Source organism: Schistocerca gregaria, chromosome 2, assembly GCF_023897955.1.
Source record: "Schistocerca gregaria isolate iqSchGreg1 chromosome 2, iqSchGreg1.2, whole genome shotgun sequence".
Taxonomy (NCBI): Eukaryota; Metazoa; Arthropoda; class Insecta; order Orthoptera; family Acrididae; genus Schistocerca; species Schistocerca gregaria.
In genome coordinates this window covers 547,492,018-547,512,268 of record NC_064921.1, presented here as the reverse complement: position 1 = coordinate 547,512,268, position 20,251 = coordinate 547,492,018, and the positions used below count along the sequence as shown (strand labels likewise).

The 20,251-nt window shown below is 44.2% G+C and overlaps 1 protein-coding gene across 2 annotated transcripts in view; it reads left to right on the top strand.

The window, feature by feature from the left end:
* LOC126331935 (protein gustavus) overlaps positions 1-20,251 on the top strand; it is a 317,640-nt gene that overhangs the window by 170,032 nt on the left and 127,357 nt on the right. The window contains exon 1 of one of the 2 annotated variants that reach the window (XM_049996534.1): positions 11,081-11,586. The exons of the other annotated variant lie outside the window; for it this stretch is intronic. Within the exon in view, the coding sequence (XP_049852491.1) occupies positions 11,266-11,586 (321 nt within the window). The 5' untranslated portion in view covers positions 11,081-11,265. Of the gene's footprint in view, positions 1-11,080; positions 11,587-20,251 lie in introns of those variants that run through there. 2 annotated transcript variants of the gene reach the window in all.

Below are 20,251 nucleotides of genomic sequence, written 5' to 3'. Positions count from 1 at the left end.
TCCAGTCGTCTAGGCTCCAAACGTTATCGTCACGAGATCAGGACAGGTGCTGCAGGCTTTTTCGTGCTGTTAGCAGAGCCACTCGCGTCGGTCGTCTGCTGCCATAGCCCAACAACACGCTATCCTAACGGATACGTCCGTCGTACGTCCCACATTGATTTCTGCGGTTATTTCGCGCAGTGTTACTTGTCTGTTAACAGTGACAACTCAACGCAAACTCCGCTGCTCTCGGTCGTTAAGTGAAGGCCGTCGGCCACTGCCTTATTCGTGATGAGAGATAATGCCTGAAATTTTCTATTCGCAGCACACTCTGGACACTGTGTATCGCGGAATAACGACTTCTGAAATGGGATGTCTCATGCGTCTAACTCTAAGTACTATTTCGCGTTAAAAAATGGTTCAAATGGCTCTGAGCACTATGGGACTTAACATCTGAGGTCATCAGTCCCCTAGACTTAGAACTACCTAAACCTAACTAACCTAAGGACACCACACTCATCCATGCCCGAGGCAGGATTCGAACCTGCGACCGTAGCAGTCGCGGGGTTCCGGACTGAAGCGCCTAGAACCGCTCGGCCACCGCGGCCGGCCGTCTGTTAATTCCCGTACTGCGGCCGTAATCACCTCGGAAATTTTTCCACGTGAATCACTTGAGCACCAAATGGCAGCTCCGCCAATGCATTGCTCTTTTGTACCCTGTGTACGATACTACTGCCATCTCTCTCTCTCTCTCTCTCTCTCTCTCTCTCTCTCTCTCTCTCTTTCTCTCTCTCTCTCTGTGTGTGTGTGTGTGTGTGTGTGTGTCTGTGTGTGTGTGTGAGTGTGTGTGCTCGCGCATATCACTAACGCATGACTTTTCTCACCTCAGTCTAATTATTGATGAGTCTATTCCTAACGTCTGCCATTGCTGAACACTATAGCGTATTCTAAGATCGAACAGTATTTACATTTTTCCAAGTACCGGATGTTGTAAACAGTAAACTCTTATAAATACGCGCAGTCCGTCTTCCTAGATTGGCTCTTGCATATGATACTGTGCAAAACTGTATACTGATCCATCAGGAAGAAAAGAGAGAGTTGATTTTGACTCTTTTCAACAAACGTATAAAAGCCTGGAATTTACTCTAAATCTAGAGTAAATTACTTGTGATAACTTCCTTAAAAACTGGAAAGTCGTCAGAAAACTGAAGGGTAATATCCTTGTTGTGCCACATGCTCAAAATCTTCGAACGAATGTTGCTGAATCGTTTGATTCTTGTTGTAGAGTTATTCTTAATACAACAGCAAGAGCAGGATAAAGCTGCGCGTTTTAGGTGCTCCGAATCACGCAATTTACCGAGGATGACTCAGAAAATTACACACGTATCTTTTACCGACCTGACGATTACTTGTCACACTGTCAGTCACCATGCACTGTCACAGAAGATCGACAGGATAACGAAAGATTATAATTTCACCCATCTTATTCAAAGTTTACTCCAAAACTACAATAACCAAAACAAAATGGCAAGGAAACCTGCAAACAATCAAATTGTTACATAAATCAAATTGTTACATAAATCAAATTGTTACATAAATTTACCCATCGTAATAATCCCTTTCAGCTGTATCATACATTAACTGCCATTTAGCTTCAACAGCACTCCAAAATGGTTCGATGACGACGCTATCGTGTACAAGAAATTATCGTCACTTGATACTAAGGAAACACGGCGATTTGGATATCATCTCTTCTTTGTTTACTGAATGGCAGCTTCCGTTGAAAACAATACAGGGTAGTGCTCATTAATGTCCATCTACAACAGAAGCGCTAAATTTCTGCGCCTGTCACACAGTGATAAGAAACGGAACAGTTTGTGAAATGAAGAGTAGGGAATGCAGATGAAAGAATTAGGTTTGTTGAGGTGATGTGGAGAAGTGTAGTGCGTAAGGATCGTAAAGGGCGGTGCAGCACTTACGGAAGTGCAACGCATGCTCAAAGAAGAGTGTAACAACTGCTCAACGAGTCCTTCTCTCGGAACTCACTGAAGTATATTTCGATACCGATATTCGAAGTAGAATGTGCAACAATTGTGCTGTCGTACGTCTAGCGTAGGGGTCAAGGGGATAAAGTAAATCAGTACGATATAACTGTGCTCGGGCAGGCGACTTTGAAGTGAAATGTCTCTCCTGTACGGGAATATATACATAATGGATGTACGAGTACAGGTTGTAGACACATGGCTGATGACGTGCGGAAGTTTGGGTCTGGACGTGAGTAACCTAAAGGTAGCCGGCACGGTAACTCAGCGTGTTCGGTCAGAGAGCTGGTTGGCATCTGCAATAAAAAACTGAGTGAAAGCATCAACAACGAACTTGAACTGATGTTACGTGACGTTCGCAACAACCAAACACAACGATCAAAAACGAACAAAATAAAAAAAAAGAAAAACGTAAAGCGACCTCTCGCGATAAGAAGGAAATCCGGGTTCGAGTCTCGGTTAGACACAAATTTCCACTGCTGTCATTTCATTACACAGCTGATGGTTGCCCACGATCGCAACTGAGAATACATTTCATGTAAAATAAATCAGGGCACTTTTTTAGGTATAAGTTAATTTTACCCCCGGCTCATACTTGACGGGAATAAAAGAGAGAGAGAGAGAGGTAGCCGAGACATTAAAGGGATAAGAAACAGAGTGGCTATAACTAACATTGGTACGAAGTTTCCAGTGCCAAGCACTGCACAGTTGGTTTCACGGTTAAAAAAAAAATGTAAATTGGTGTTAAACGTCCAGTCCACGTTGAGGTTATTAAAGGCAGAAGATAAACTCGAATCGGTTACGTTGTTACGTTTTAGTGTTGGTCCCCACAACATGGTGTGGAATTTTTCCCGGCTGACGCCTGGGCGGCGTTAAACTTTCTTTGAAACTGTGCGCTCAACACCGCAATTACAGTGATTACTTCAGGCGCCAGGTCAGATTTACTTCGTTTCTCTTTTACTGCACCACTCTCATCAGCAAAACTAAACGCAGATTCATTACATTAGCGTCTCGTCCGCGGATAAATACTGTAATATACACAGTTTGGCTTTCTCTTCTACCAGAACACTTTGCTGTAAGTAAACACTTCTCACGAGTTCGCTGCTTAACCGAATTAAGTGTGTGTGTGTGTGTTTTAGAGAGAGGGAAAGAGAGGAGAGAGAGGGGGGGGGGGAGACGGAGGGAGAAAGAGAGAGAGCTTGTTGTGAACAAAGTTCCATTTGACGTAATGAATGTTTGACAAGTTTATTTGCTGGATATAATTTTTGTAATACACGCGCAGCTGTTGTGTACAATTGTCATGGCGGTGTAACACGCCAGTGCCATTTGAGATGTGTGAAGAGTTTGCGGATACTTTAATGGGATGTTTTGGCATGGTGTTGCGGTCTGCCGGATGCAGTTTCTATTTAGAAGACAACGGCAACACGAAGTAGATCCTCTAGATGCATGTTAAATATGATGACACATGAAGACTACATGAGTAAAAGTAATTTTCAAATAGTTAGTACTTCGTGGAAAAGAAATGTTATTCTACGCAAAAGCGCCTGGGTCAGATGTAACATTTTGCGAAATTAGCCTGTTTGTTAATGTCCTTTGGGAAAAAAATGTAAAGTTTATCTGTTGACGATTATGCGTAATTGTATTGAACAAATAAACAGCAAAACTGTAGACTGACGACGGTAGTTAACACTCCACTGTACATTCAGCAGCGATTGACATAGCAATAAGAAAACATCCTTGATGATAGAGAAAGGCAAGGAGTTATCTTGGTATATATCAGCACTTGGAAGTCTGAAATGAATTGGAAGAAACGGAAGAGACCCCAAGACAAATCAAGGTTGTCTTCCGAGTACATTAGGAATATGTACCGCACCAACTTGACCTCCACCGTTCTAGACAGTAACATACGAAGTCTTCAGCATCCTTCTCATCGCCACAGCCATGTATGTGCCTCATTACGGGATGTCGCAGTGCTAAGACACTGGCTTCGTATACGAGAGGGCGGCGGGTCGATCACATATAGTCGTTGCTAATCCTTTTTTGCTTTTTCGAGATGGACTGCGGCCGTTTCCATGCTTCTTGATAAACAACTTTCTCCTGACAACACTCCCATTAAGTCCGAGCTATCTAACCGTCGACAGTATGTTTGACGATAAAGCGAAGTATCAGTTTCTTGTGGTTTCCTTATTAGCTGTGCGGTACTTTCCTGCTTATCTTGAGATATCTTATCAGATGTATGCATTCTTTACGTTAACTTTTTTTCTCGCATGTTCGTTCCTGTAATATTATATTTGCCTTACAGTTAACGGTGTTCTATTTGTTCTTGGAAAGGCTGCTCTCGAAAGTTGAGCTCATTGCTAACACCAACAAGACATCTACATCTACATGACTACTCTGCAATTCACATTTAAGTGCTTGGCAGAGGGTTCATCGAACCACAATCATACTATCTCTCTACTATTCCACTCCCGAACAGCGAGCGGGAAAAACGAACACCTAAACCTTTCTGTTCGAGCTCTGATTTCTCTTATTTTATTTTGATGATCATTCCTACCTATGTAGGTTGGGCTCAACAAAATATTTTCGCATTCGGAAGAGAAAGTTGATGACTGAAATTTCGTAAAAAGGTCTCGCCGCGACGAAAAACGTCTATGCTGTAATGACTTCCATCCCAACTCGTGTATCATATCTGCCACACTCTCTCCCCTATAACGCGATAATACAAAACGAGCTGCCCTTCTTTGCACCCTCTCGATGTCCTCCGTCAATCCCACCTGGTAAGGATCCCATACCGCGCAGCAATATTCTAACAGAGGACGAACGAGTGTAGTGTAAGCTGTCTCTTTAGTGGACTTGTTGCATCTTCTAAGTGTCCTGCCAATGAAACGCAACCTTTGGCTCGCCTTCCCGACAATATTATCTATGTGGTCCTTCCAACTGAAGTTGTTCGTATTTTTAACACCCAGGTACTTAGTTGAATTGACAGCCTTGAGAATTGTACTATTTATCGAGTAATCGAATTCCAACGGATTTCTTTTGGAACTCATGTGGATCATCTCACACTTTTCGTTATTTAGCGTCAACTGCCACCTGACACACCATACAGCAATCTTTTCTAAATCGCTTTGCAGCTGATACTGGTCTTCGGATGACCTTACTAGACGGTAAATTACAGCATCATCTGCGAACAGTCTAAGAGAACTGCTCAGATTGTCACCCAGGTCATTTATATAGATCAGGAACAGTAGAGGTTCCAGGACGCTTCCCTGGGGAACACCTGATATCACTTCAGTTTTACTCGATGATTTGCCGTCTATTACTACGAACTGCGACCTTCCTGACAGGAAATCACGAATCCAGTCGCACAACTGAGACGATACCCCATAGCTCCGCAGCTTGATTAGAAGTCCCTTGTGAGGAACGGTGTCAAAAGCTTTCCGGAAATCTAGAAATACGGAATCAACTTGAGATCCCCTGTCGATAGCGGCCATTACTTCGTGCGAATAAAGAGCTAGCTGCGTTGCACAAGAGCGATGTTTTCTGAAGCCATGCTGATTACGTGTCAATAGATCGTTCCCTTCGAGGTGATTCATAATGTTTGAATACAGTATATGCTCCAAAACCCTACTGCAAACCGACGTCAATGATATAGGTCTATAGTTAAATGGATTACTCCTACTACCCTTCTTGAACACTGGTGCGACCTGCGCAATTTTCCAATCTGTAGGTACAGATCTATCGGTGAGCGAGCGGTTGTATATGAGTGCTAAGTAGGGAGCTATAGTATCAGCGTAATCTGAAAGGAACCTAATCGGTATACAATCTGGACCTGAAGACTTGCCCGTATCAAGCGATTTGAGTTGCTTCGCAACCCCTAAGGTATCTACTTCTAAGAAACTCATGCTAGCAGATGTTCGTGTTTCAAATTCTGGAATATTCCATTCGTCTTCCCTGGTGAAGGAATTTCGGAAAACTGCGTTCAGTAACTCCGCTTTAGCGGCACAGTCGTCGATAACAGTACCATCGGCACTGCGCAGCGAAGGTATTGAGTGCGTCTTGCCGCTTGTGTACTTTACATACGACCAGAATTTCTTCGGATTTTCTACCAAATTTCGAGACAATGTTTCGTTGTGGAACCTATTAAAGGCATCTCGCATTGAAGTACGTGCCAAATTTCGCGCGTCTGTAAATTTTAGCCCATCTTTGGGATTTCGCGTTCTTCTGAACTTCGCATGCTTTTTCCGTTGCCTCTGCAACAGCGTTCGGACCTTTTTTTGTGTACCACGGGGGATCCGTTCCATCTCTTACCAATTTATGAGGTATGAATATCTCAATTGCTGTTGCTACTATATCTTTGAATTTGAGCCACATCTCGTCTACATTCGCATAGTCAGTTCGGAAGGAATGGAAATTGTCTTTTAGGAAGGCTTCTAGTGGCACTTTATCCGCTTTTTTAAATAAAATTATTTTGCTTTTGTTTCTGATGGATTTGGAAGAAATGGTATTGAGCCTAGCTACAATGACCTTGTGATCACTAATCCCTGTATCAGTCATGATGCTCTCTATCATCTCTGGATTGTTTGTGGCCAAGAGGTCAAGTGTGTTTTCGCAACCATTTACAATTCGCGTGGGTTCGTGGACTAACTGCTCGAAATAATTTTCGGAGAATGCATTTAGGACAATCTCTGAAGACGTTTTCTGCCTACCACCGGTTTTGAACAAGTATTTTTGCCAACATATCGAGGGTAGGTTGAAGTCCCCACCAACTATAACCGTATGAGTGGGGTATTTATTTGTTACGAGACTCAAACTTTCTCTGAACTGTTCCGCAACTGGATCATCGGAGTCTGGGGGTCGGTAGAAGGAGCCAATTATTAACTTAATTCGGCTGTTAAGTATAACCTCCACCCACACCAATTCGCACGGAGTATCTACTTCGACTTCACTACAAGATAAACCACTACTGACAGACACAAACACTCCACCACCAATTCTGCCTAATCTATCTTTCCTGAACACCGTCTGAGACTTCGTAAAAATTTCTGCAGAACTTATTTCAGGCTTTAGCCAGCTTTCTGTACCTATAACGATATCTGCTTCTGTGCTTTCTATTAGCGCTTGAAGCTCAGGGACTTTTCCAGCGCAACTACAACAATTTACAACTAAAATTCCGACTGTTCCTTGATCCAAGCACGTCCTGTAATTGCCAAGCACCCTTTGACATTGCAGCCCATCCTGCACTTTCCCGAGGCCTTCTAACCTAATAAAACCGCCCAGTCCACGCCACACAGCCTCCGCTACCCGTGTAGCCGCCAGCTGAGTATAGTGAACTCCTGACCTATTCAGCGGAACCCGAAACCCCACCACCCTATGGCGCAAGTCTAGGAATCTGCAGCCAATACGGTCGCAAAACCGTCTGAGCCTCTGATTCAGACCCTCCACCCGGCTCTGCACCAAAGGTCCGCAGTCGGTTCTGTCAACGATGCTGCAGATGGTGAGCTCTGCCTTCATCTCGTAAGCAAGACCGGCAGCCTTCACCAAATCAGATAGCCGCTGGAATCCAGAGAGAATTTCCTCAGATCCAAAGCGACACACGTCATTAGTGCCGACATGTGCCACCACCTGCAGCTGGCTGCACCCTGTGCTCTTCATGGCATCCGGAAGGACCCTTTCCACATCAGGAATGACTCCTCCCGGAATGCACATGGAGTGCACACTGGATTTCTTCCCCTCCTTAGCCGCCGTACCCCTAAGGGGCCCCATTACGCGCCTAACATTGGAGCTCCCAACTACCAGTAAGCCCACCCTCTGCGATTGCCCGGACCTTGAAGGCTGAGAATGATCCTCTGAAACAGGGCAGGCGGCTGCATCTGGCTCAGCCAGAGACAGTGCCTGAAACCGGTTTGACAGACGCACCGGGGAGGCTTTCTGATCAGCCTCCGGGGACGCCTTTCGCTGCCTGCCACGCCTTGGAACGACCTCCCAATCAACCACAGGCGAGGGCTCAGCCCCACTGCGGGCAGCAACCGGGGCAACCACAGCGGCGGACCGATCTGGGGACAGACGGGACGAGGTTGACATCCCCGTGATACCCGAGTCCGGCTCCCCACAGTGGTGCCCATTGGCAACAGCCTCAAGCTGCGCGACCGAAGTCAGCGCCGATTGCAGCTGTGAGCGAAGGGATGCCAAGTCAGCCCTCATCCGAACACAGCAATCGCAGTCCCTGTCCATTCTAATCGATGTTTAACAACAGTTGCCGAAACACGAGTTCGTGCCTAGATAACGCAAGCGGAACACGCAAAGAATGTATCAACTAACCTGTACAAATGCCTAACGACAGCGCGACAATCTGCTGAATTTACGATTACAGTAACTAAAACTCGAAATTGCACCTCCTATACGAAACTCACACGCAATTTAAATAAGAATCTACGAAGTAAACACTAAAGCGCGATGCTACAACTGTCAACAAGTTTTAAACTTGGTGGCGAAAGTCATTTCTAGTTGAGATGTTTGTGCGTAATTATGACCCACTCTGCTACGGTCAGAACCACTCCTGCTTGTGTTTCCTCCACTGCACTACTTATCAGCGCATCTCCTTTCCAGTATGTCAACTTTCCGTATTCGTCGTTTCCCCGTGCGAGCTACGACCATGTTTCTGTCCTATCTGAATAGTTTTTCATGTTCTGATCTTCCAACTGGAAGGCGACACAAGGGATGCCTGTTTATTTTCGCCTGTGTTTCTCTATGATATAGCCCATGTTCATGTTCTTGAGGAAGCATATCATATGGAGACAATAGGATCAGAATGGAAACGCTTTTTTCATCAAATTAGTACAAGCATTGCAATGGATTATCTTTTACTAGAACTAACAGTTCTGATTCGTGATCTCTGGTTGGAAATAGGTACTTATTTCCTCTTAAAGAAGACTAAATGTCTGCTTTAGTGAGGACTGTGCTTTATTTTTCAGTGTGTGAAGGTAAAACGCATCACATGAACATAGGAGAATTGTATAAAGAAAAGTTTATTGGAATCAGATAGTTCTGAAATCAGTTTCAGTTTTTTTCTTTGGCTTGGGTGGGTTAATGGGTAGTGCCAGATGACAAATTCAATCTCCGGTTCTCAATCTACAGTCAGTGCTGGCAAATGCTGAAATACACCGTGGTTCAAAGTCCGCTTAAAATTGTAGGTCCTCCGCTAGAAGTAGCTGGATGAGGTAAATCGCAGCAAGGAGCATGCCTACCAAAGCACTGTGTTATTCAGACCAGCCTTTGGGCTGAGATGTTATTAGCAACTAGTTTCGTTCAAGCGATCAGCACGACGTGGTGATGTTTAGTACTTGTAATGGAAAGAAATCACGACCTTTCCAATAATGGGTCCAAATTTTGTCACCATACGCTATTGGCCTCTTTGTCTTAGGATGATCACTATTCTTAGAGATTAGGCAATTTAGAGCTCTTCGGGGAACAGTGTCTTGTCAGTCACTTAAAGAATATCCTCTCTTCGTGCACCATTTAAAAGCTGAAAAGTATACTAGATTTTACAAATCGTTGGCTTCGAGAGAGTTAATATTTTGCGAGTCGTCGATGTATCTCAATTACAGCTATTCTGCTATCAGAGCTAAGGTTTTGTCTTGTGGGAGTCCTTTTCTGTTGAGCAGGTTATTTAGCGCCGCATTTGATGACGTAAATGTTCGTCTTGTGCAGATGTATACTCACCATTCCGCATTTAGCAGCACTGTGCGCAACATAAAAAAAAAACAAAACGCTGAACTGTGAGACACCTCCCGAATAACCGAGCGCGTTAACCCGCTGTTTCTGGGACCAGGAAGTCAAGCCTGACCCGGACTGAATCAGCCTCGCGGACTAACAACGAGGGCTGATGTATATGCCGGCCTCGACGTGGTTAACACCGGGCTGGTACCGACGTCCGTTCTCAGATACACGCTACGCAAGCATTTAGAAAACCGTCTCACAGTTGCACCTAAGATATAGCGTTAGTTGGTGGCTGCATCCGATGTGTGCAGAGGGTACTTAAAGTGCACCGCTAGGGTGCCTCTCCTAAGGGTCGCCAGGCGCTTTTTTATGATGTTTCGGCAGCTACTTGCTATATCTCCCAAAGAAACAGTGTTTGTCACTTCCGTTGTCGACGGAAATCTTCTGTTTGTGTCCTGTTACAACCAAAATAATTTTTAAACCAGAATTTTACGTTCGCATTCAATTGAGCGGATCAAGATTAATTAGTCTAGTGCGGTATTAGTATTGTCACTGTATATTAACAGGGACAGTAAAACACGACCAATAACACGTACTGCCCCCTGTAGTGGCCGAGCGGTTCTAGGCGCTATAGTCTGGAGTCACGCGACCGCAACGGTCGCAGGTTCGAATCCTGCCTCGGGCATGGGTGTGTGTGATGTCCTTAGGTTAGTTAGGTTTAAGTAGTTGAAAGTTCTAGGGGACTGATGACGTCAGAAGTTAATTCCCATAGTGCTGAGAGCCATTTGAGCCAATAACATGTGCTCTAGCAATAACCAGACAGCGCTGGTTCTGCATTGCGATAGGAGTGGTACCGGGCCAGGGCGGTCCTGAGTACTGGTTATTCTTTTCGTTTTCCTGTCCCTGTTAATTCATATCGATAAAACGAATGTAGCACAAGACTAATTTGGGACCGGTCTATTTAATGGGCTCGAAAAATTCCAATTTTAAAATCTTTTGTTTGTAACGAGAAACAAACCGACAATTTCCGTTGACACTGGGAGCCGCATGAACGAAGTCATGAGCACTATCTGTTTGGGATGACTCCAGCTACGCTTAGCAAACGCAATTGAAATATCTGCCCAAACAGCAGAGAAAATGCACGTGACGGGTCTCAAGAGAGCCACGCTGCCTTTTGGTCGGTTCTTATCAAGTAAAGGTATTATTGTTCTTAACCGTTCTCCCTCTATAGTAACAATGATGACTCGCTTTGCAGGGGCTTCACCATGCGGGAAAGCGCTACTCTCTTTCTTGTAAATTCTGACGTCCACATCGCCTGACGAAATTGTGCTGCGTAATCCACCGAGAAGCCCAGGGAAATTCCACGAGTTGGCATTACTGAGTGTGCGCGAATGGGAACGCGGCCGAATGAGCTAAGACTGCAAGCTCGCCAAGAGTGGCAACACTGTGCGCAATGTTTTGTTCCACTCCGATCAGTTGCCGAGTCAAATGATGGACATTAGCCCGAACGGCGCTGTCGAAAACATAGATGAGGCTGAAGTGTTGTGCGACTGGCTTGGCCGCGAGGATGAGTGCGCACGTGGCCACAGTGAACGCGAGGCGGCAGCTGCTCGACGCGGCGTCGTTTCGTAGAAGCGGTGCGCGCGGGAAGCGGTCGGACGGCTGCGTCACACCAGCTGTGCGCCAGGCCGCCGGTTCAGTCCGTGGCGCGCCAGCCGACAGTGCGGTACGCGTGTTGTCTCTCGGCGCTGCGATGACTGAGCAGCGCTGCCGCTGCGTCTACTGCTACGTCGCTCCGAACCACAAACACCCGCTGGACCCCGGCGACATGCCGACCAGTCCCGCGAACGTGAGTAAACGTAGTTCGTACGTAGCGGTCCTGGACTTCTTAATACAGTTTAGTTTTCTGCGCGCTCTCTATCTAGTAGTATGAAATGTTCAGATGTGCGTTCATTTCCTTATCAGTCGCTACATGATTACTGTGAATTAACAGCTGTGTGGCAGAGATATCATCCAATCACGTTTACTTCTCTACCATTCCACTCTCGAACAGCGACCGGGAAGAACGAAGAATTAAATGTGGATGACTTCACACTTTTCGTAACTCGGCCAGCTGCCACATAGAGATCTGTCTACATCGCGTCGATTGCACTTTTGCACGGTATTGTGTGTAGCTCACTATTTAAAGACTGTACTTGGAGTTCTTGTAAGCAGATTTTTGCTTTGTTGTGAACAAAGCAGCTAAGTATTACGTGCGACCAACGAGGAGGGCAGTGAAGTCATCATTAGAAGCCTTTGTTAAAAGTAGCTGCTTGATTGCTGCTGCATCAGTCTCCACCCCCCGACGTTTGCTTATGAAAAAGTAACGGACGGTTGCACCTCTGCATATTGCACCTCCACGTAATTGGGGAAATACAGAACTGCCGTACAACCGCATTACCCGACAACGATGTTATTACAGTGGCCGTTATCGGAATCACGGACTGACATTGTCAAAAAGTACAGCAGTGACTAAGAAAATCGGATCGTATTGTGAAAAATTTTAAGACTTATGCATATACTGTCAAGTGGTTCATGTGATCGTGAAATATAACGATAATAACTCCAATAAGCCTTTTCAGTGAATCATACCGTAAACAGAGCGAAATGTGAAAATTGTATCAAAGGTGCAAATACTGAGGTATTATAAATAGAGAACAAGTCACTATACTCTATAATTCAGGAGCTGTGTTAATAGCAATTCAAAGTCAGTGAACCGTTGGCCTGCTAGCGACAGTGCGAAAGCTGCAACCGAAATAGTTTCCCTCGCATACTTATCAGTTTACTTAGTGAAAATGAACAAATTTCCGTTTGCTGACCCCAATAGTGCATGCGCGATAATTTGGATGGATCGCGTCGAACCCTCAGATAGAACAAAAGGAAGCAGACAAATAGGAAACAGTTGCACAGTGTTTACTTCGTTATATTATCTTCGCTCTGGTCACAACTCCTTGGACTTCCTTATGTGTCTTTATCGCAATTGAATTGTATTCAGTGTTCACATAGAAAATATACATTATGCAATCAGAATGCGTTTTTCTATTGCCAATTGTTCTTCGTTCGGGGCCTATATCCTGTTTTCGAGGCTTAGTGTGTGGCCTTCACAGGTAGACGCCATAAAGTTCAGCTATTTGTGTCTGGTCAGAAATAAGTGATAATCGTATCGCTTAGTGTACTTTCAGTTTACAGTGAAACCTACAAATATCGATTATGGAAAAAATTGTTGCATTTGAATTTACGAGCTACATTTGCGAATCTGGCTATGGACGCTGGACAACATTAATTTAAAACTTCAGAACTGCTCCCTAAAACGGTGTATTTTTGAAATACGGGTGTTCAGTTATGCTAAAAATGTGTAGAATACGAGATAACGGTTGTCAACTAGATAAACTGGAATAGTACGTAAAATAGCGAACCCACTAGTAGAATTAAATCAGGTTTAAGTCATTGTGGCGCTATCCGAAAACAAAAGGAAAGCTGTTGTAATCGGAAGGATGCAAGGTATGCACAAAAAAAAGATTCTTTAGCGTGTGTGGAACCGAAAGCACAAGACACAGTAACGTCAAATGTACGTAACACCTGATCGCTCGTTGTTTCCTGTTAGTTCCGGAACTGTTTCCCATGACGTCACATTTGTTGGCTACGCCAGCTCACAGCCACCTTTCACCCTAGCCTACACCACGAGCTGCGGCACGGATGGGTGGCGTAGCAAGCTGCGCGTCCCAGAAAAGGTATTTCCTAGTGGAGCCATAGCAGTTTCTTTGATGACTGGGTACATAAATACATCAAAATACTCGTCGGAGACTTGTCCAATATTTGACGTAGGTTTTCTGAATTTACTTTGCTGTTTATGCGGCGCAAATGTCAACATTAAGCTACGCTACACATGTTACCATTTACGTAGACATGAGGCTAAGAAACATGCCTGCTACCACAACAAAGATTTCAGGGCCGACGACCATTATCACTTGTAGCCCAAAAGAATAACGAAACAAAATAAAAATGGTTTGTCTTCTCGCTTACAATTACACGTTCGCTGCGACACAAGTCATCGCAAGCACAGTCATAGAGCGTACATTTTCTGGAAGAGCCATTACCCCGGACTCCTGGAAAATCTTGCCACACACATTTGTGACCTGATATCGGAAAACGGAGTTTGCAACTTGTTTTGCAAGGCGAAGCTTTTTTTAATATAAATTAACGTGGTCGGTTTTTCTCGTTGAATAATTTTCAGTGTACGTTGTACCGTGATGCTGATCAAGAAAATTTGAATAAACTGCACTCTGTGTGCAAATTAAATTTGGCTACTATCTTCCGGTTTCCTTCTTTAGTGTTCGTTTTCCTTTGTGGGTTTTCTGTCAAGCTTCCTCGCAATTTCTGTTTAGTTATCTGCCTGAATTGATCCGTGCCCAATCAGCATGTATCTGCGTAAAGGGAGATACAGGAACGCCATCCCCTCACTTCGAGCTAATTTCGCTAAGTGGTTTGCAGGTGCTCTACTGCAACCAGATACATACAATACGCGAGAGAATTATACAGCAACAGTGAGGGCATGCCCAGCTCAGTTTATACGTAATAGAACGATCAGTTTCTTTTTGATGTAGCTGAGAAATTAATTTTCCCTCAATGACAGTCTTTATTTTTCCGTCATCGTAGTGTATCAGACTTTAAATACCTCGGGCGATCGGACAGGAGATGAATGCTCAGCTTCAGTCTCCCTTGGCCGGCCATGGTTTAAGTTACTGTACGGACGCGCCAGGCTCACAATATGGACGAGTCATGAGCGTAACCCCTTGCACTGCACGTTTCCTCCTGCTCTACATATCCCCAGTGCTGATGTCGCCCCCCCCCCCCCCCCCACCCCCTTGTGCTTCTCCTCTACCCCCTCCCCCATATACGACCAGCTTGCCAATGAAACTACCGTAAGCATTTAGAGCTGAGGGCACCGAACTTGTTTCCTCCAGAGCCAATATTGACATTGTGAGGCTACACCTAGGGTCGCTTATTTACCGATCTTACTAACTAATAATCAAAATGAATCGCTAACCCTGTTACCTCTGGAATTGTTACACGCAGTGTGACCCTCTATTATTTCCTGGGGAAATTGCTTACGTGTAGAATATTTCCTAATGAAGATGGATCTCATATACTAAACACACTGTATTTCTCCTCTGTTATGTACTTACTCATTCAAAATTAGTTAAAATGCATCTAAAGCTAGACACAAACTGCCGTGGAAGCTTTTCACTGATGAAACTTGAATGTGATCCCGCTCTGAAGAACGTGCAGTTTAATTAGATGGTGTTACTCATTTAACGAAAAGCACATATAATTCAAATACAGTATTTCGAGATGTTCTCAGTTATTCAAAAATGCATTCATTATTTCCACGCTCTTGGAATATGGACTACAGTGTTATCGACAGCTGGCAGGTTTGAACTATTAGGGATAGCTGTGTTCCAGCAATGACAATTCTTACCGTGGTAGCTTCAGTGTCAGACACCCTGGATTGCACTTGTAGGGTTAACCCCCGACAAAACATCTATAAGGAAGGCTAGCCACACAGCAGCCATTCTCAACCCCATTAGTTCTTATTACTCTTGAATATCTAGAATTCGGCTATAAGTAGCCATCTTCAGTGCATTTGAGCTACAATCCAACCAACTGCTGTAGTACATGCCACTATACGGTATTACTGGTGTACAGACAGAACTTTCCTTCTGCCTATGCACTACTGCGAATTTTTTAGATTGTAACTCAGATGCACTGAAAATCCTAGATATGGAAGAGCAATAATAGGATTGTACTGACTGCTGTGCACCTCCCCTTCCTTACAGTGTTCAGTCTGTCAGCGGCGGCCAGACCTGTATCGTCAAGACTATTACAATCCCTCCCAGATCTTAGAAATATCTATTAAAGACTAACAGAGTGGCGAACTTGGACAGATAAAAAAGGGAAGCAGCAGGCCAGTGAATGCATTATATGCACTGGAGATGAAAGTGAAGGTATTAGGTGTGTTAGATCGAAAATTACAAAGTAGCTGTTTCTGATCCTAATTGATAAATGTTTGAAAACTCATTTAAAAACGTGGCAGTATATTTTGAAAGGTCGGTACGGGATTAAACTTGGATAGTTTAAAGTAGGACTTCCAGTTACGCCACATCGTCATCGACCGAACAAGAAAGCTATCTAACCTCCGACTGGAGGTCTTTCGTGATGCGCCTTCGCGTCACTTCGCTGGTACACTGTAGCAGGTCTTAGACATGGGTCGTTTCTGTGTGGGTTCTAATGACTGTCGTTAGGGTGGGCCGAGACTACGGTGTGCTCCAGCCTGAGTGCTCGGGCTGTTAATGGCCGCAGAGGCTCGCGATCTGCCCCACAGGGCGGAGCGCCATTTGGACGGAATCCTCGTAGGGACGCAGGAGTGTGTAGGGCGTGTTTCCGAGTCGTCGCGGCAGTGGTCGCCATTAGTGGCTTCCGGCGCTATCCTCGCGGCGGCGAGTGCACCTTCGTCACGGAAAAGTTGGCGAGCCTGCGCGTTGACGGCAAGTAGACTCACTAGTCAAAAGCTCGCGCTGCTCAGCTAGACACTTCACTCCTTTTTCAGTGCCCCATTCCATGCTCCCGATGTCAATTTCCACATCTTACCATTTTTTCCTGCTCCTTTTCGGCCATGGCTGTTACATTGTTATGGTACAATTTATTCTATAAAATGGTCTGTCTGTGTTACTAGGTGAGTGCTCTCTTGAATGCCATTGACAACGTTATAATAGCACAGATCACAGACTTCGGGGGACAAGTCCTTCGTCGTGTTTTCGGCAATGCAACGGGTCAGCAAATCCATTTAGGTTTGTCTCGCTTACCAAACGATAGCTTTACCTGATTGCTTGTTGTGCAAACTAAAAGTAATTTTACCGCCTATGTCTGTGGGTGTAGTCTTATTAAATAACGAATAATCGTGTAAACTACTAGCATTCTAATGCAAAATGTGCTGCAGATGTATGATGGTTCCACTGGATCCAATAAAATCAAACGCCTGTTGTCCAGCTCTCTACTGTTCGATCCCTTCTAACAGGACTTTAAATGGGAGTGGTCCAGATTCTTCCTACATACAGTATTACTATCATTAGGATTTTACCCAATTGGTTTACCTGATGCCCTTGCGTTCGTTATTTTGTTATTTAAAAACCTTGTCCTGCAATGATTACATAATGTAATTGTTTGCTCCGCTGGTCATTGTTAATGTTGAAAAATGCTTTACTGTTTCCACTGATCATTATTGGGTGACGTTGCGCAGTGGTAGCACTGGACTGGTATTCGGGTTGACGGCGCTTCAAATCCCCGTTTGGTCATACAGTTTTAGATGCTTCGTAGTTTTTTCTAAGTCGCTTAAGGCGTTTGTCGGGACGTGTCCTTTGAGGAGGAAACTACCGACTACCTTCACTTTCCAAGCTTTTGCTCAGTTGCTAACGACGTCATCGTCGACAGACGTTAAACACGTGTTTACCTTGCTTAATTCCCAATGATGATTTAATGACACGAAATACTTAGTTCTAAAAGTATTTAATCATCACTATGCACATAAACTTGTAGATACCGGGAAGGATAAGGCACTTCTCATTTTTTCAGTGGGGCTGTACGACATTATTTCTGACTCCATCTCAGCCATAAAATATCTTTCACATTTATTTATCTAAGGTCTTCTGTAATTGTAGCCTAATGTCACAATTATTTTTCTGATATGATACTCTTTCAGAACAGTGTTGCTACTAAATTTACGTAAATGTTTGTTATAACTCGTAATATCTCAGTGTGGTGTGCACGCAGTTTGTCAGCATCACAGTAGAGTCAAATAAATGAGCGAACCAGTCTAGTGAAACCTTTGTAACCCGAAGGCAGGTTTAGGGCTTCAGGACTGCTTTCAGTGTAACGCCGAACTATTAAGCCCGTTAATGGAAGGATATGTTGTCACGGTGGCGAGAACGGGGTCAATGGATAGCTATTTGTGGATACCGCCACCATACTTTCCTAACACCTCTCAAGTAACATTACGAGCCTGAAAAAACAGTAGGTTCTGACAGCAACACTAACATCAAAGGAGGCCGAGACAGCACATTGCTAAAGTGCCAATCCAACGCAGAGATCTTGGTAGTATAAAATACTTTACAATCACGGTTAGAGGGGAGTCAAATTTTGAACAAAAAGCCTGTGTGCTTATTGAAAATATCACTGTAGTAAACGTTTACGTCCGCAGTAGCTCATTTTACAAGCTCGTAAAACTGAATCGTCGTTAGACAGTGCGTTGCTGTTAACCAAATGACAGGTGCCCCTGCAGTAGCTCACAGCTAGAAATGGTGTATGTACCGAGCCACGACAGTCAAGAATCTAATCACGAATATGGTCATAGTCAACATTCACACGATCACAAAATTACTGGCCAGAGTGTAAGTCTTTACTGGTTTCGCACACACATTCTCGTATTCAGAAAAATATTGCTTGAACACTTTAAGATATTTGTGTAATTTTCCTGTTGCGGCCGCCTGACGCTGGTGTGCTATGAACACAACCTGTATCTCAACAGGGCCCTCAAGGTATGTAAATTATATTTAATGCCGATTCTCTCAAGCGAGATAAAACGATAGATTACCCTATTACGTAAATAGCCTACTTCAAGTTTTCAAAACAGCACAAAAAACTTCAAAAATCAACTACCATGCACTGGAATCGCCGTAAAATAACTTCCTAAACTTGACACCATCCTGCACTGCCGTTTAATGAAGAGAATACGAGCGTGCGGAGTATCGGAGAAGACCCGCGATTGGATTCAAGGCTTTCTTGCGGATAGAACTCAACACGTTGCTCTTAACAGAACTAAATCGATAGATGTGAAGGTAATAACTGGAGTACTAGGGGACCTGATAGGACCATTGCTGTTCATAATATACATACAAATGATCTAGTAGAAGGCGTCGGATGCTCTTTAAGGCTGTTTGCAGATGATGCAGTTGTCTGTACCAAAGTAGCAACGCCAGAAGATGGTAATAATTTACCGAACGATATGCAGAGAATTCATGAATGGTGCAGGCTGTGGAAGTTCACCCTGAACTTAAATAAATGTCACATATTGCGCATACATAGGGAAAGAAGTCCACTACTGTACAGCTACGCTATGGATGACAGCTGGAGACAGTGCTGTAAAATATCTAGGCGTAACCATCCAAGGCGACCTTAAGTGGAATGACCATCTGAAACAAATAGCGGGAAAAGCAGACACTAGACTGATTCATCGGAAGTATCTTAGGGAAACGTAATTCATCCACGAAAGAAGAGGCTTATAAGGCGCTTGTTCATCCGATTCTTTAGTATTGCTTATGTTTGGGATCCCTATCAGGTAGGACTGATAGAGAAGATCCAACGAAGAGCGACGCGTTTCGTCACGCGATCATTTAGCACGCGAGAGAGCTCACGGAAATGAACTCGACTGACAGATGTTAAGAGGCGTTGTGCATCACGGAGAGATGTACTTTCGAAATTTCGGGAGAGTACTTTTCAGGAGGAGTCGGAAAACATATTGCTTCCCACCCACATACATCTCCCGTATTGACCACAAAGAGAATATACAGAGGCTTACCGACAATCATTCTTCCCACGCACTATTCGCGAGTGGAACAGGGTTGGAGGGATCAGATAGGGGTACCGAATGTACCCTCAGCCACACACCATTAGATGGTTTGCGGAATAAGATGTAGGGGCCTCGCCTATTGCTTACGTTTGGAGAACCGGGGCACTGGATTAGACAAGTAACTTAATTAGTGACGGAAGCGAAGTGGTTGATATGATATGCATAATGTGTGTGTTCGTGAAACATAGGGGCAGAGCAATATAGAACAAAGGTAAAATTATTAAGAATTTTACAGTGACTTTAATTCAAGAGAATAAGATAAAAAACGAATATTTACGAGGGTCGCCTCCAGCATGATGCTGGAATGTTAGTTGAATTAGTGCCTAGACACAAGGACAGTCTGTGACCTCAAACCATGATATAACGATTTGTAATAAAAATTACAAAAACGGTGTGAATCAAAACAGAGCCTATAAGACTAAGAAATAATGAAAAGATTGGAAAGGTCATCAAAAGGCGCGTGAACTCATGTGAATCAGCTCAACAGAAGTACACGCGTGGTTATGGGGATACATAACAAATTCTTTTGAAGCAGAAAATTAAACGATAGAGCAAATACATAATAGCGCTTGAAGCGCTAGAGCGTGTGGTGCACAAGCTGATATCATCAGTCGGAAATGAACTTCTCTCCCAATCACACTGTGTAGACTTTCAATGTTTGATCTGCGCTCCGCAATCGCCGCCTACCGGGGCTGCGATAATGTCGCTGTCATCTCTCTTTGCACCGTGCAGCAGTGGTTTGTGGTTCTGATTGAGCCGCGGACATCATCTTCATGATTACCGATCACAGATG